General features: G+C 57.8%; 1 protein-coding gene across 4 annotated transcripts in view; it reads right to left on the bottom strand.

Moving 5' to 3' along the window:
- Nucleotides 1-15,666, bottom strand: part of RARA (retinoic acid receptor alpha) — a 36,922-nt gene extending 21,256 nt beyond the window's left edge. The window contains exons 1-2 of one of the 4 annotated variants that reach the window (XM_060646154.3): nt 14,820-15,666; nt 1,444-1,987 (exon numbers count right to left, since the gene is read on the bottom strand). In XM_060646154.3, the coding sequence (XP_060502137.1) occupies nt 1,444-1,621 (178 nt within the window). In that variant the 5' untranslated portion in view covers nt 1,622-1,987; nt 14,820-15,666. The other 3 variants (XM_060646151.3, XM_060646152.3, XM_060646153.3) reach the window with 3 other exon arrangements.

The following is a 15,666-nucleotide window of genomic DNA, read 5'->3' as shown; positions in this document are numbered from 1 at the left end:
ACAAACATGCCCACAACCCCAATTCCATTCCCCAGCAACCCTGAACCCAGAGACTGGCCTCCCTGGCCACCTAGCACGGACTGGAAGACTAGGCCAAACTCGGAGTTCCCCCAACTCCGGGTCACTATGCCACCCGCCACTGCCGTATGAGGACAGAAGAGAGGGAGGAAACAGAAGGTAGAGAATGAATGGCATTGCAGTGGAAACTGAGGGAGTATCTGCCTGCCCTCTGGTCCCAGGCCAGAAAGAGGGGGGAGCCTGTAGGAACAGACACGGAGCCCCTGCTCCAGCAGCCGGTGGGGCCTGGGAGGGAGGGGCCGTGGCGGAGCCAGAGGAGGAGGTCCAGGAAGCGGTGGTGGCGGTGGGCAGACGGCCAGTGCGGGCAGCGAGGCGCCCGGCCAGGGCCTGCCCCAGGGACAAAGAGACTCCCTGGCTCCGGCGAGAGTGTGCTGCCCCCACACTGAGAAGGGGGCACTGACCCAGCCCAGCCGGGCGCACAGGGCAGTGGTGCCAGGCAGCCTGCCAGGGGCTGTGGGAGGGGCAGTGGGTGCCTGGGGCAGGGTGTTCAGTCCCCGCCCACCAGGAGAGGTGGGACACGTTTCCCAGGTCAGCAGCTGACCGACCAGCCAACCGTCCATGGCCCATTCTGCTGCTACCAACCCCTCCCGCCCCAGGCCAGGCCCCTGCTCCCTCCTCCCCGAGCCCTGGCCTGGTGCCCAGCTGGGCCCTGGGGGCCAGAGTTACTGTAAGCGGCCTGGCAGGCCCAAGGCCTGGACTCCGCCAGCTGGCCATAGCTGCTGCCACCTCCCACTACCTGGCTCAGCCAGCCGGGGAAGGGTACCGAGACCCCTGTCCAGCCAACAGGCGACCCCCGTGGCAGAGGGTGGAGTCACAGAGAAAACACAGGCCCTGCCAAGACCATGCATGCGTGCACAGCCAGAGTCCAGGCTGGGCGCCCCCTCCTGGGACACTGGCCCTGGCCACCAGGCAACCGTGGGCGGAGCTGGCAGGGAGGGGAGAGGTGGGGGGGCTCGTCAGCCTCCAGGGCAGTCTGCGCCCTCAAGCTCTTTCCTCAGAGGGGTGGGATGGAGGTGGGGTGCCACTCTCAGGAGAGTTGCCATTTCCACCAAATGTCAAGAGGTGTGTTTACCCGCCTCCGGCCTCTGTGTCCAGTCCTCGGAGCTATTTATAAGGCCCTCAAGAGCACAGCACAGGAGAGGGCGCCAGGAGCCCCGGGGAACGGCACGGTTGCATCTCTCCCTCAGCCGCCCCCAACATCAAACAACCACTGTTACCAGCCTGGAGCCACCCCCCACACACACACACAACGATGGTCCCCCTCATCTAGAGAAGACGCGCAAAACAGATGTGCCTGGAGGCCAAGCCCTGAGGCCTGCCGACGCCACATCCCCCTCCCACCAAGCCTCCCACCACCCCACTTACTGGCTGGGGATGGTGTGCTATAGCCGCTGACTGGAAGCTGGTGTTGGAGAGTGGTCAGGGCGCCTGGCGGAGAAAGTCCACCCAGCATTGGCGGGAAGAAGAAGGCGTAGGGGGGCACCGGGTACCCATTGAGGTGCCCTCCCCCAGGTGTTGGGCAGGAGCTGCTGTTGCTGGCCATGCCAAGCAGCCACAGTCAGAAGGGTAGGCAGACAGTCTGGCAGGAGGCTCTGACGGGCTTCAGGCTGCCCCTCCTCGGGGCATGGGGCCTGGGCCCAGAGGGGGTCTGGGTGGTCAGCCCACCCCCCCCTTCTGTCCTGGAGCTTCTGTCCAAGGCCAACAGGCTAATCTCAGCCTCCTGGATCCCCCACTCTAGCGGGGGGCCGTGTGGGTTGGGGGAGGTCCCAAGAGCTGGTCCTTCGGTCAAGCAGTTCTGTGAGCTGGCACTTTTCTGGGAAGGTCCAGAGCTGGCCTTCAGGACACCGAAGAGGATGCCTCTCCCAGATGGGCCCTGGCTAGGCGGCTCGGGGGGCCATGTTCTGTGGCACTGCAGAAAAAGGAAAGGCAGGTGAGTGGGCACTGAGGAGCGGGTACACGGGCATTCCCCGTGGAGCTCCCCAACCTGGGCGGCCGGAGATTCTCCCGTGGCACCCGGCTGAGCAGACAGCTGGCACCATGCCTGGCTGGCAGAGACAGCCTGGGAGCAGGGCCCAGACACTGCTGGGGGTGGCAGGATAGCACAGCCAGGCTGGGGAGACCAGGACAGAGCCCAGAGCCACAAAGGGCCTCTCACCCACAGTCCCGAGGGGAAAGGTCAGGGTCTGCCACCCCAGAGGATCCCTGTGGCAGAGGCCAGCAGCTGGCCCTCCTCCTCCCCCAGTGCGGGTTACCTGAGGTCAAGATACAAAGAACCGTGTGCCTGAGGGGGGGAGGGTGGGGGAGGAAAAGCCGCTTCCCTAAAGCATTGGCACTTCTCAGAAAAATGACTCCTAGGCCAGGGGGCCCCTCTTATACCACTTCCCCCCAAAATCCAAGCCCCAGCACCCCAGATGGGTTTGTCCCACAGGCCTAGGGAGGAGGCCCGTTGACATACATACAAATAAGGAAACGGGAACCAAGGACTCCTGGGTATCACCTCCAATGCTTACCAGCATGATGGGCCAGGGGTGGGCAGTGTGTAAGAAGGGTAGGGATTGCACAGGGTAGAACCTCCCCAGCCCCAGGCAATGAAACGGTAAGGGAGATTGATGAATTCAAAGTTCACCCTCATAGTCGGTGGCAAAAGCAACATCCCTGGATGGGGTGGGAGGAGGGCACACGATGAAGGACCAGATGCCCGCCCCCCCCCCCCCACATACACACACACATGTGTGTATACAGATCCAAACCCTGTTTGAACAGCTGGGATCAGAAGGGCATGCACAGATAACACCATGGGGCAGAGAGAGGCAGAGATGAACCCAGAGATGCCATGACACAGACAGAAAGGCAGCAACAAGGGAAAAGAGAGAAAGGGGAAAAAGAGAAGCATCCGCAAGAGGATGCTTCCAATCAAATCCACCTGGGGTATAGGATATACTAAAATAAATACATGTACATGGATATATTTCTTTATATACAAATACATATACACATATATATGACATATGTATGGCATTGTTTATATGTGAAGACAAAAGAAGACAAAAAGAAACAGCCATTTATTTGTTTTTTAATGTTTACTCATTTTTGTGACAGAGACAGACAGAGTGCCAGCGGGGGAGGGGAAAGAGAGAGAGGGACACACAATCCGAAGCAGGCTCCAGGCTCCGAGATGTTAGCACAGAGCCTGATGCGGGGCCCGAACTCATGAACCATGAGATTATGATCTGAACTGAAGTAGGATACTTCACTGAGCCACCCAGGCACCCCAAAGAAACAGCCTTTTAAAACCACAATGAGAGACACCTGGGTGGCTTGGTGGGTGGAGCATCAGACTTCAGCTCAGGTCAAGATCTCTCGGTTTGTGAGTTCAAGCCTCACGTCAAGCTCTGCGCTGGCAGCTCAGAACCTGGAGCCTGCTTCGGATTCTGTGTCTCCCTCTCTCTCTGCCTCTCCCCTGTTCATGTTCTGTCTCTCTCTCTCAACATAAATAAACATTTAAATAAGTAAATAAATAACCACAATGAGATATCACCTCAGATCCACCAAGATGACTATAATCAAAAAGAATAAATCTGTCAAGGATATGGAGAAACCGGAACCCTCATACACCTGCTGGAGGGAATGTAAAACAGTACAACCACTTTGGAAAACAATGTGGCAGTTCCTCAAAAAGTTAAACAGAGTTACCTTATGATCCAGCAAGTCCACTCCTAGGTATCTCTCCAAGAGATATGAAAACATAAGTTCACACAAAAACTTGTGCTCGGATGTTCAGACCAGTATTACTCACAATGGCCTAAAAGTAGAACTGACCCAAATGTCTATCAGCTGATGAATGGACAGAGTGTCCATCCACATGCAAACTTAATTCTACCAGAAAAAGGAATGAAGTACTGATATATACTACTACTACATGAAAACAGTCATGCTAGTTCTAAAAGGCTACATATGATGATTCCATTTCTATGAAATGCCCAGAATAGACAAATCTATAAAAACAGAAAGCAGACTGCAGTCACCAGGGGCTGGGGGGTGGGTTTGAAGGAAATGGGAGGTGACTGCTGACAGTTAACGGGGTCTTTTTAGAGTGATGAAAATTTTCAAAAATTGATGGTGGGGACATTCACACAACTCTGTGAGTATACAAAAACCACTGTGTTATACACTTTAATGGGTGAATTTTATGGTATATGAATTACATCTCAATAAACCTGTTAAAAAGAAGAAAGGAGGGGCCCCTGACCGGTTCAGTCAGTAGAGCGTGTGACTCTCAACGTCAGGGTCATGAGTTTGAGCCCCACATTGGGGGTAGGGTTTAATTAAAAATAAAAAATAAATATTACACAAAGAAGAAGGGAAGAGAAAAGGAAAGAGAGAAAGAGAAAAAAGGAAAAAGGAAAGAAACAAGGTCACAAAGACCCACACTAAGGACTGCCTGCATTTCCAACCCCTGTTCCTCCCCCCACCTCCCCCACCAAGCCTAGGCCACACCAGGTTCTAAGCTCCAGGCTCCAGGCTCAGACCTAGAATCCAAGGGACATGCACATGGCCAGCGTTTGGCAGAGGACCATGCCTGGGATAGAGGAGTTCCTGCCAAGGCCACAGTGGACAAGGCCAGGACTTTTGGGCCCAGCTGGGCCAGGCTGAGGGAGGGGGAGAGGGGACAGGTACTTGCTAGGGAGGGAGCAGCTCCCCCAGGAGTGGAATCTGGACATTGTTAATGACCATGATTTTTACTGGTACTAATTATGACAACCATAAGGCCTCTCTCCTTACTCCTGAATGAAGTACCCCCTTCTCTCCCCAGGCCCCTGTTGATTCCCTCCCAGGCTGAGAAGGCTGACGTCAGAGGAACAGGGGCCCCACCCATTGGGCCAGCTGCCACCCCAGCCCCCCACGCCCCTGTGGGGCCCCACACAACGGGAACTCTTGAGCTGAGGGAGCCAGGCAAGGGAAGGAGGGGTTGGCCGAGCCTCATCAGCGTTGACAGTCAGACACACACACACACACACACACACACACACACACACACACTCTCACTCTCTCTCTCTCTCTCTCTCTCTCTCTCTCTCTGTCCTGCAGAAACTCATGCATGCAGGTCTATGGAAAGCATCCGGGTGGGCAAGAGCATGCTTGCACGCCCCAGCCTGTGTGTGTGCGGGCACGCACGTGAAGAGAGGGAACCTGGAGATACCATCTCTCCACACCTGGGCTTCACCACACAATGAATGTGGTTCAGGGCTTGTGTGCACGGCCCCAGGACACAGCCCCCCACAGACACACAACCACAGCCCCACAGTTTCCCAAACTGCACATTCCCTGGCCCTCACACAGCCAGGCTGGCCTTTGTACCTGCCTCCCTGGGGGCCCAGCACCCAACACACACTGAGGTGCACCCTCTGACAAATACTCAGGAGGGTTTACGTCCACACAGGGGCCGGCCTCCCTGAGGTGAGGCCCAGGAAGCTGAGGCCCAGAAAGCCATTCACTCTAGACCCCAGGCATTCTGACTCAGCTTTTGGGGCATAGGGGGTGGATTCAGTCGGTCCAGTCTGGACCTTCTGCATCCCACCCCTGCCCCCAGAGGAGAGATGACTATGCCCACCTTAATGCTTCAACTCTGCCTGTGAGGAGTTAGACATGGGACCAAACTTCAAAACCCCCTCCCCTCCAAAGCCACACCCCAGTGAGAGACTGGAAGGCCTCCCTCACCCCATGAGAGCCTCACTATCCCTAACCCTGCTCAGCCTGCAAACTCTGGTGCAGAGTTACTCAGCTCCCCGGGGAGGACCTTGAGCCATGGGAGGGGGTAAAGGTCATAGAAATGGGCCGAGGGCCAGGCTGGCCAGGGAACAGGGATGGGAGAGGGCAGGGATGATGGGGGCTGAGCCAAAGAGCACAGGCCCTGCCTCAGAAGCTCCCTCTGGAGCCATGAACCCTGGGGAGACACCTGGGCCCCAGCTACCTGGACCCAGGGGTAGAGAACTGAAACCACCAAAGAAAGGGAAAACAAACTACCTACCTCCAACCTCCACCCTCTGCCCACCAGCTCTACTACCCGTGGGCACCCTCCCTCAAGGCAGAGAAAACCACAGGCCCATCCCTCCAATAGGCTGAGCCTCGCCTGGGCACAGTCGGAGGGGGTGGGCGCTGGAGTGCCAGCCACCAGCCATGCACCCTGCCCACCGGAGCCTCCCCCACTCCCAAAAAGTGCCAGGGGAAACTCACACACCTAGAGGAAAAGGCAAGGGCTGGCTGAGCCATGAAGACAGTAGAAAGAACCAGAGGTTTGTAGGGTCAAATCTCAGCTCTGCCACTCTGGGTGACCTTCGGCAAGTCACTTAACCTCTCTAAGCGTCTGTTTACTCACTTGTGAGCTACCCCTCTCAACAACTGGCTGTGTGGTTTCAGACATATGAGTCTGGAAAGCACCTAGCACAGCACTGGGCACACAGGCGGTGCTGGGCAACGGGGCCCCTTTCCCCACACCTCTCACCACACCCCGTGCCTCCCTGGGCCATGTGTCTGCTCTCCCTTCCCTCTTCCCAACCAGGGCTAGTGTCTGTGGACAGGCCCCAGAGAGACAATTACCCATTTTCCAGGGTCTGCTTCCCCCCAGACTGAGAAGAGGGATGTGGGTGAGGGATATTCGGGTGTGGGTGGATGCCCAACCACAGCACTTTCCCAAATTCCCTTCTTTCATTTCACAAACCAAAAAAGAGAAACCTTTTGGATTTGGGGAGGGGAGGAAGGGAAGAGAAATAGACTATTTCCTTTCCTATCCCCAGAGAAGAGGAGCCGGGGGTCCCCAAACCCAGCTGATCCAGCCTCCCTTCCTCATTGACTCCCTCCTCTCAGCTCCCAGGCTCCCCTGCAACAATGGCTCCCAAGGAACAGAAGGCAGGCAGTCCCAGAGAGGCTGAGAGATAGGGACAGAGACCGGGCAGCTTAAAAGAAGGGGAGATGGGGGTTTTCCTCAGCATTCTAGACAGTCAATGAATCATAGGCAAATGACACCCAAAGCTCAGCTCAACTTGACGGGGTACCCAGGGGAACACACAGGACATGAACCCTGGTGGAAACAAAGACCTGGACCCTCTGTACCCCCTAATCAGATAAGGAGCTGGCAGGGCAGGGCAGGGCAGGACAGGGCGGGACAGGGCAGATTCTAAACCAGAACAGTGGGCTGGAACTATTTATAAACTTTCCAGGAACACACACACACACACACACACACACACACACACACACACACAAAGCCACAACTTCTCCCCTCCTCCTAGCTCTTCAGATCTTCAGGCAGGGTCTGGGGAGCAGTGATGATCACTACTCCCTCTTTCCCTTTTCCAAAGGTTCCTCTGGCCAAGGCTTTCACCCCTCTCCTCCCCTACAAGTCCACAGTCTGGCCACTCTGGTCCTCTGTTTACCTTTTGTTCACCAGAGTCCCAGCTGCAGGGAGCCAGCAAGGCCAGCCCCACTTTGAAAGAGATCACCACCCCAGGAGGGCCTGGACTATGTCGGGACAGGTACAGGGCACCTCTTCTCTACCAGACCCTTGCAATCCCAGGCCTGCCTCACTAGAGCTAGGACTTGTTTGAAAACCTGCCCCAAACATGTGCAGGCCCTTAGCACATCCTCAGAGGGGATTAGGGGAGGGATGAAGTCCAGCATCTTCCTCTGGATGCTGCCACTGCCCAACTGCCTCAAGATGCAGCACTCAGTCCCAGAAGAGTGGGTCTGATGTCCCCTCAACCTGTGCCCCCACCTGGCCCTAGGTTCTGTCCCAGCTACGCAGGGCCACCTGACCTCCAGCAGTGACTGATTACCAAGCAGAAAGGGCAACTGGGTAAGTCCAAACCTAGGACAGGCCAGGTTCTGGGAGGAGGAAATGGTGGTCTCTGTGGGCATGACAGTGCCTCCAACTCCTGCATCCCCAAAGACTGCACCCCAGAGCCCCCTAGGAGACATGCTTGGGACCTCCAAAGCTCAAGGTGGCTGAGCTCCCCCTCCCCTGGAACCCACTGGGTCTTCTTTCAAAGCAGAGAGTAGGTGAAAGGGCAGGGGGCAGCCCAGGCTTCAAGGAGGGAGCAACCTACAGGGAAGGAAGAAAACAGGAAGAGGAAGAGATGAGCCTGCCGAAGCCACAGCCAGACCACAGGAGTGTGTGGACCAAACAAAGGCCCCTCTGTCCGGGCAGGGGACCAAGGGGGCACAGACAAAGGGGACCCCCCCCCCCAGCTTGGAAACCACCGTCCTTATACCCAGCCTGGCATGGGGCTTTCCCCACCTTCACCTTGGCAGCTGCCCCCTCACCACTTGTCTCCCCACTATACCACGCAGGAAACACTGTTCTCACAATGGGAGCACACACAGCAAGGTTGTGTTTGTGTGTGTGTGTGTGTGTGTGTGTGTGTGTGTGTGTGTGTGTAAGGCTACAGCAATCCCCGCCCTCCGCTATCCCCTCAGCTCTGCCCTAAACCTGAGACTGCCAGATTCTGAATCCTAGGGCAGAAAGTCAGCAGGACATGGTCCTACCAATCCCCTCCCAGCACCCCTCCCTGGGGACCTCGACTGCAGGGAAGCCGGGAACGCCAATCCCCTGCCTCAGGATATCCTCTTGGCTCTGACCCCAGACCAGGCCTGAGTCAGACTGTACCCCGCCCCATACCCCTCCATCCACTGACCCCCCAGGAACTTCCTACTCTGCACTCGCCTACCAGTTGGGGGTTAGAACTAGGGGGAATCTCCTCTTCTCCATCCCTGGCTGAAGAGGGAAACCCACAAGGGGGTGGGAAGAATGGGTCACAAAGTCGTATGGCCTGCCCCTTAAAGCACAGGGCCTTCAGGCTCAGAGAAAGGCTGGTACAGGCTGTGTGCAAGGGTGAGGCAGACCCCCACCTCCCCACCCCCAAACACACACACAACCTGCCCACAGCCTCCTCCCACTCCAGCTTATACCCCAAGACATCCCAGAAGCTCCCTGGGGAAGGCAATTTCCATGAGAACACAAGATGGGAGAAGGTTCCAAAGGTAAAAGGAGATAGGGAGCAGAGGTCCCACGAACCTCTGTGATGTATCTTTGAGGCAGCACAACCTAGCCTGGAGGGGACAGGACCACACAATCAGTCAGACTCACACAGTCAGCCAGTCAAGCACAGCCAGGCACAGTCACGGTCTCCCCAACACTGGGTCTGAGTAGGTGGCTGTGACTCCTTCCCACAGACAGAAGTCTGTGGGGGGGTGGGGGGGGCTGCCTAGAGGATCTGGAGCATCAGAGACCACACACACTCAGCCTGAAATAGCCCCCAAGGCAGGCCCCCCAAGTCCCTTCCCAACTGTGGCCCTGGGGGGAGGGGCAGCTCCCTCCCCACAAGAACCGGGGTAGTGCCCACGGCGGCTATCTCCATGGCAACCAACAACAAACATCCCTGGAACCACAGTGGGACAGGAAGTGACAGCCACGTGACAGGAAGACTTTTTTTTCCAGTGTTGGGGGGTGATAAAGATTGTTACTAGCCCCTAGAGAATCAGCTGTCCCTTAAGGTTCCCCCACTTGGAGCTGGAGGGAAGGGGGCCAGCTGGGAGGGTGGCCACCCCCTATCGCAGTGTGTGAGGTTGGTCGAAGGGCTGATGGGCCCTCCCTCCTGGCCTGCCACTCACGGTTCTCCCCCTTCCTCCCCCTCCCCTTCACTTCCTGCCGTGACTAGAGATCAGAGAACTCCCCACCGCAGCTTCCCCTTCTCAAGTCTCGATTCCTGGGCTGGAGGTTTCACCGTGGGCCGAGGGGCAGAAGGAAGGAGGGCTGGGGATCTGCGGTAGGACCCAGGGGACAGAGGCTCTGGGGGAGGAGCCGGGAGGGAGCCACTCCTAGGTAGGTGTGTACACACAGGCACACAGAGAGTGGGTCACGGTGACACACGGCGGCGGCCGGCAGGGCGCAGTGACACACGGAGACTGCCTGACCTCAGGCAGCTCTGGGGGGAGGGGAGCAGAGCCATTGGATACAGCCCGCACACCCCACTCCAGCCTGTCCTGAGCCTCTGGGTTCATCTCAGGCAGCTACTGGCCGCCAGACAGGCGAGATCCCAACTGTACCCAGCCCCCACCGCCTCTCCCCAGCCTTTTGTGCTCAGGAATCCCCCTCCCTGCTCCAAGGTGCCCGCCCAGACGAGGGCACCTTGGTGGAAGGTGGGGGGAAAGGAACCTCCCTCCACCCCCCTCCCCTTCTCTGCAGATGTCCCAGACTATATTTAGCCCAAACCGGGCGGCCAGCCAGACCCAGACTCCCCACTGGTCGGGAGCTGAGCTCCCAGTTTTTATGCAATTAAAACATTAACAGAGAACCACCCCCATCCACAACCCCCATGCCCCCCAGCCCTCCCTGAGCAACAGAGCTCAGTTAACTTAAACAAGGGCAGCTCAGCTCTGCAGCCTGTGAAGGGGATGGGGGGGGGGGGTCACTGGGCAAACAGCAATAAACCCATTCCTTTGCCCATCTCCCAGGCCCTGCCCCCACAGGCAGGATCGGGACATCATCCTTGAGATCAGGTTGACACTTGCAGAGGGGGTGTGGGGGGGTAGGCTTTCCTTATTCCGGCCGGAAGGCAAAGGCATATCCAGTGGGGGGGGGGGGGGGTTGCCTGGTTGCAGAAATTCCACCTGTCATTTTGTAGCCCCCTTCCACGGCCGGCTCCAGTTACAGCGCTGGGGGTTGGCAACAGGTGCTGGCCAGGCTGGCAGCAGTCTAATCCCCCATCCGCTCCCGGGGCTGACAGTGGTGCCTAGAGGTCCCGGCAGGGGCCAAGCAGGCAGGATGCTGGGTAGAAGGAGGCATCACTGCCAGGCAGGTAGGGGGCAGCCCAAGGCCCTTCTGTAAACGTGGCTCCCTAGACTCTGTGATGTGTGTTGGAGGGTCTAGAGAAGGCAAGGAAACCTTAGTTCCATAGCACCTATTTCATTTCCCCATGATGCCAGGCAGGCGGGCTACAGTGTGGGAGGTCTGTCTGCCTGCCTCTTCCTCCTCCTCCTCTCCAAATTCCAGGAACAGGCAAGGGAGGCTCCAGTTGCTGCGGAGAGAGAGGGAGAGCAAGCAGGCGGTCCCAACTGGTTTGGGGGGGGGGGGGGGGGGAGGCGGGGACTGGAGCGGGAGGCAAGATCCAGACAAGCAAGAGACACCCACACCCAAGCCAGACGGGGGACAGACACACCGACGCTGACACATTCTCACACTCTGGGCCTGGTCCCTGCACACCACCCACCCTGCAGGGACACCCAGACACTCTCAGCCAATCCTGCCAATCCCCAGAACACTCCCTGGACACACACGGAGATCCAGGCCCTCGCCCCCACCCTCCATCCCCTACAAACCGTGTGGGCTCTAGACAGCAGCCAGAGGGTGGAGAGGGGAATGGAGGGAAGAAAGACAGCAGGCATCAGAGAGGATGTGCGGCCAAAGCCCTGGGAGCTGAGGTATCAGTTGCCACACGCCTTTCCCAAAACCCAGTAAGTCAAGACAACCCTGGTCATCTTGCCAGGGACCCTGCCAGCTTCCCACACTCCCAAAACCACTGCCACCAGAAAGGGGCGTGGGGCACTGGGCAAGTGGAGATTACCATGTTCATTTGTCACAGGGATAGGATTACCTTCCCTAGATGCCCATCACCATAGATCCCAGACACTACTCCTAAACAGACCTCCAGAAAGGCCCAAACACACCCATCCCTCAGCTCAGCCCAGGTCAGGCCCTGCCCTGCCCAGCCTATGCTGCCCAAAGCGCAGGGAACCAGGCACTGAGGTTTATATTTTGGAGCAGGCCGCACCCTCACGTCACACAGTTCTGAGGACTACCCCACTAAAGAACCTAGAAGTCTGAGCAAGAAGTGGGTTGGGGGGAAAGGTCCTAGAGGGCAGAGCCAGCTTCTAAGACCAAAGGATTTAGGAAGGAGGAGCCAATTAACCGAGGTCTGGGTCAATGCCCCCAAAACAGACTTGAAGTGCCACTCAGACAATGTCCTCTACCCCACACTAGACAGAGTGGCAGGAACCGCGTCATGGCACATGTGGGTGACTGTGCCCAGCGGGGGAGGCACAGGGGTGATCAGGATGGGGCTGCCCACAGCTAGCTTCCTGCCAGGCTGCCACATGGCTGGGAGTAGGAGGTGGACCAGAGAAGTGTCCCAGAATGGTAGCAGGGGCATTTAGGGTCAAATTAAGGATGAAGATTGAGAGGTGATAGGAGGAGGTGGCCAGGATTAAGCCATTCCAAACCCAGGGTCTTTTCAGAACTGCTACCTCATCTGCACTGCCCTCACCAGTCTGGTGGGGAAACTCCTGCATGGACCATTTCATGCACATTCACTCACACCCTCAAAGTCCAAATCTAAGATCCTCAGCTCCCAAGGGCCTACTCCAGTCTGACCCTAGTGACTACTCGGTCTCAGGACCAACATAGCCCAGACTCCCAGACAGAACTGATGTCCCAGCCCCTCCCAGTACACTAACACCCTTCATAGTCAGAAACCCCCAGACCCCCCCTTTCCTCCAGCTCCAAATACTCTTTCTCTTGTTCTTCCCCCAGACTCATCTCCACCCCCAACAGGGGGAAGCCCCAAGGTGTCAAGCCACCCCCGCTCCGATCTGGGTCTTCCCCAACCCAGCCTCCCCATCAAGCACAAGGCCCTGAAGAAGTGCTTGGCGCTCAAGCCCACTTTGTAGCAAGACCTGGTGCCTTTACTGAACCACTTCCCTAGAACAACCCTGCCCTATGACCACTGCAGCCAGGGAAAGGGACAAGAGACATCCCTGAATCTCCCACCCAGGAAACTGGAGGAGGGATGGTGGTCAGGAGCAAAAGTGAGGGGGAGTTAGCAGAAGGGGGTGGGGAAGTGGGGGAGTGTTCTCAGGAATAGTCCCTCTAAGAACATATACACACACACATGTGCACACAGCCCACAGGCAGAAAGCAATCTGGTAGAAGGAGCTGGCACCAGCTGAATGCTGAGGGTACCCCATGCCAGCACATGGGCATCCTATCCAAGACAGGATGGACAGAGGCAGAGAAATATCTTCAAGGCTGTGGGGCTTTTCTTGTCTGATTTCCATAGGAGTTGGTCCCCATCCCCAGCCTAGCACACTGGTGGCCTGCCGCCCTTCCCACTGAGCAACTTGACAATAGGGCAGTGCCCAGAGAGGAGAAGGGGCATAGCCAAGCTGATTTTCCAGCACCCCCCCCCCCCCACATCCACATCTGGCTAGCAGCTTCTCCTCCTCGTGGGTGGCACCAGGTCCCAGACACCCTCTGCAGAGCAAAGACAACCAGTCCATTCCGTCCTCCCCTCACCCCAAAAAGCTTCCATAACCCCATGGTAGCACTAGATCCAGAGACCTCCCTCCTGGTACTGCACTGACTCCCTTACCCAATTCAATCGGCTCCCCTCACTCCACGGGGGACACCAGCTGAGCGGGCCCCGCCCCCCAGCCGCCTGCTCCGGTGGGGGTGGGCCTCCGGGCTGATTCTCCCCAAACCACAGGGCAGCTCAGATAACAGGAGGAAAAGGAGGGGGCTAGTCCGTTGGGCATCCGATCTCTCCCCAAACAGGTTTGAAAGTCTTTTTGTTTTGTTTGTTTTTGAAGAGGAAAGCAAGAGGGAGTAGGAGTTCCCAGCGGCGGTTCTGCCACAGCTCGGGCGCCGGGGACACGCGCGGCAGACCGCCCCAGATGCCTCACGGCTGCGCGCGAACACTCGGGCGCAGACAGACGCACAGATTGGACTCCCCCACCCTGGGCACGGCGGCGGCGGGGTAGGAAGCCCAGGAAACCCCGGGTTCCCGTCCGAACCCGCCCAGCACCAGGTCCCCGCCTGCAGCTCCTATCAGAGACAGGCCAAGGGGCCCCGGTGCCCGCGGGAGCTGGGGGCTCTCCAAAATCCCCGGGGCAGAGGTTACCTCGCAGCGGGAGGAAGCAATCCGTCCAGAGCGCCCGCGGGCTCGGCGTCTGCCCTGACCCTGCGCCTCGGTGCTGTTAAGCGTCAGGGGTACGGGATCCCAGGAGAGGAGCAGTCTGGGGGGCCGCGGCTCAGGGGCGCGGGGCGAAGGCAGCGGCCATGGCGAGTCACGTGCGGAGGCTGAAACTTTACCCGGAGCCCCAGACTAGGGGGGCGGAGGGTACGGAGCAGGAGGGGCGGCCCTCTCCCCCACCCAGACCCGCCTCTGCCCGCCCACCGACCTATCACCAGCCAGGGGCGGGCCTGTGGGATCACGCCCCCCGCCCCTCCTTAACAGACCCGGAGAAGGGCGAGTCTTAAAGGAGACGCGCCTAGCTAAAGGCTGGACCGTGGGAATCTGGGAGAATTCCCTCCCTCTGCCCCAAAAGGAGAGATTCTGAGAGGGCAGGAGGAGTTCTGCGGAAAGAATGGAAAGAGGACTCTGTCGAGAAAGGACAGCAGTGTGTGGTATCACACTCCCTTGCCCCCAATCACACATACCCACACTCGCAGAGGCACAGATCACACACACGCCCAACACCTAAACCGGGGAAGAGAGCATAATATAGAAGTGAATATAGTGACTCTGGCCCTAGATATTAAGCCCCTAACTCCTATAGTTATAATCCTTCTCTGGGGATCAATTGGAACTCAGAGCTGTGCGACCTTGAATAAGTCGCTTCCTTTCTCTGAATCTTAATTTTCTCATCTGAAAAAAAAAAAAAAAAAAAAGGAAGTGCAAGAGTAGGTATACCTCCCTCGAGTAATGACTCCTCTCCTCTTCCCCCAAACACCTCTCCAGTTCGAGCAGGTCTGAGGAACTAGAGCCCAACCTAACCCCTCAGCATCTCCTTGCCAAGTACCCTTCCCCCAGAAGGGCAGTGGCCTTTGGATCTTCCAAGAACCAACCAGGGGGCGCCCAGGAGCACCCCTCAGTGCTAGAGGACTCTCAGACTCCAGCTTCTCTCTCCTGGCCCAGTCTGAAGGGGCCAGAAGAGCTCTCGTTCTTGCTCTAGCGGGGCAAGATCTGAATCACTCTCCATCTGCAGAGACCCCAGTTCCCAGCACAGCCACAGGCCCCCTTCGAGCCTGCTGCTCCGTTTGGAAGGATCGCGTCCCCACCTGTAGCAGCCTACTGGGGGGAAGCAAAATCATTAAGGAACAACACCACCCCCCTCCCCGGTCAGAGAAGTGGCCACAAGTGCCCCCACAGGACTTCCCAGTGGAAGGGGAAGTGTCACACTCCCAGGCCTCCACCCCAGTGAGGAAGACTCTCAGCCTGACCCAGCTGGCAAAGCTCTCAAAGACACCGGCCCGACGGCCCCCGCTTTACAGACGAGGAACAGGAGGTCGGGAATGGACACAGGGTTCTGTCCACCATCACACCGGCTGCACAGCTGGGTGGAGAATCGGAGTATCTGATTGTTCCCTCCAGCTTTAGCCCCCCAGCCTTGGTAAAGTAGGACAAGCCTGATCGGTGGGATGATCTGCTCTGAGGTCCGGCACAGGGACAGGGCGCTGGGGCAGCGCTTCCCCAGGCCCCTTCCCGCCCTCCAGGCCCGGCTGTCTCTCGCTCTCGCGCTCTCGTCTGGATTTCCGTC

This window comes from Panthera onca, chromosome E1, assembly GCF_046562875.1.
Source record: "Panthera onca isolate mPanOnc1 chromosome E1, mPanOnc1 haplotype 2, whole genome shotgun sequence".
Taxonomy (NCBI): Eukaryota; Metazoa; Chordata; class Mammalia; order Carnivora; family Felidae; genus Panthera; species Panthera onca.
Note: the sequence above shows the minus strand (reverse complement) of the source record. Positions and strands in the feature narration are given on the sequence as shown.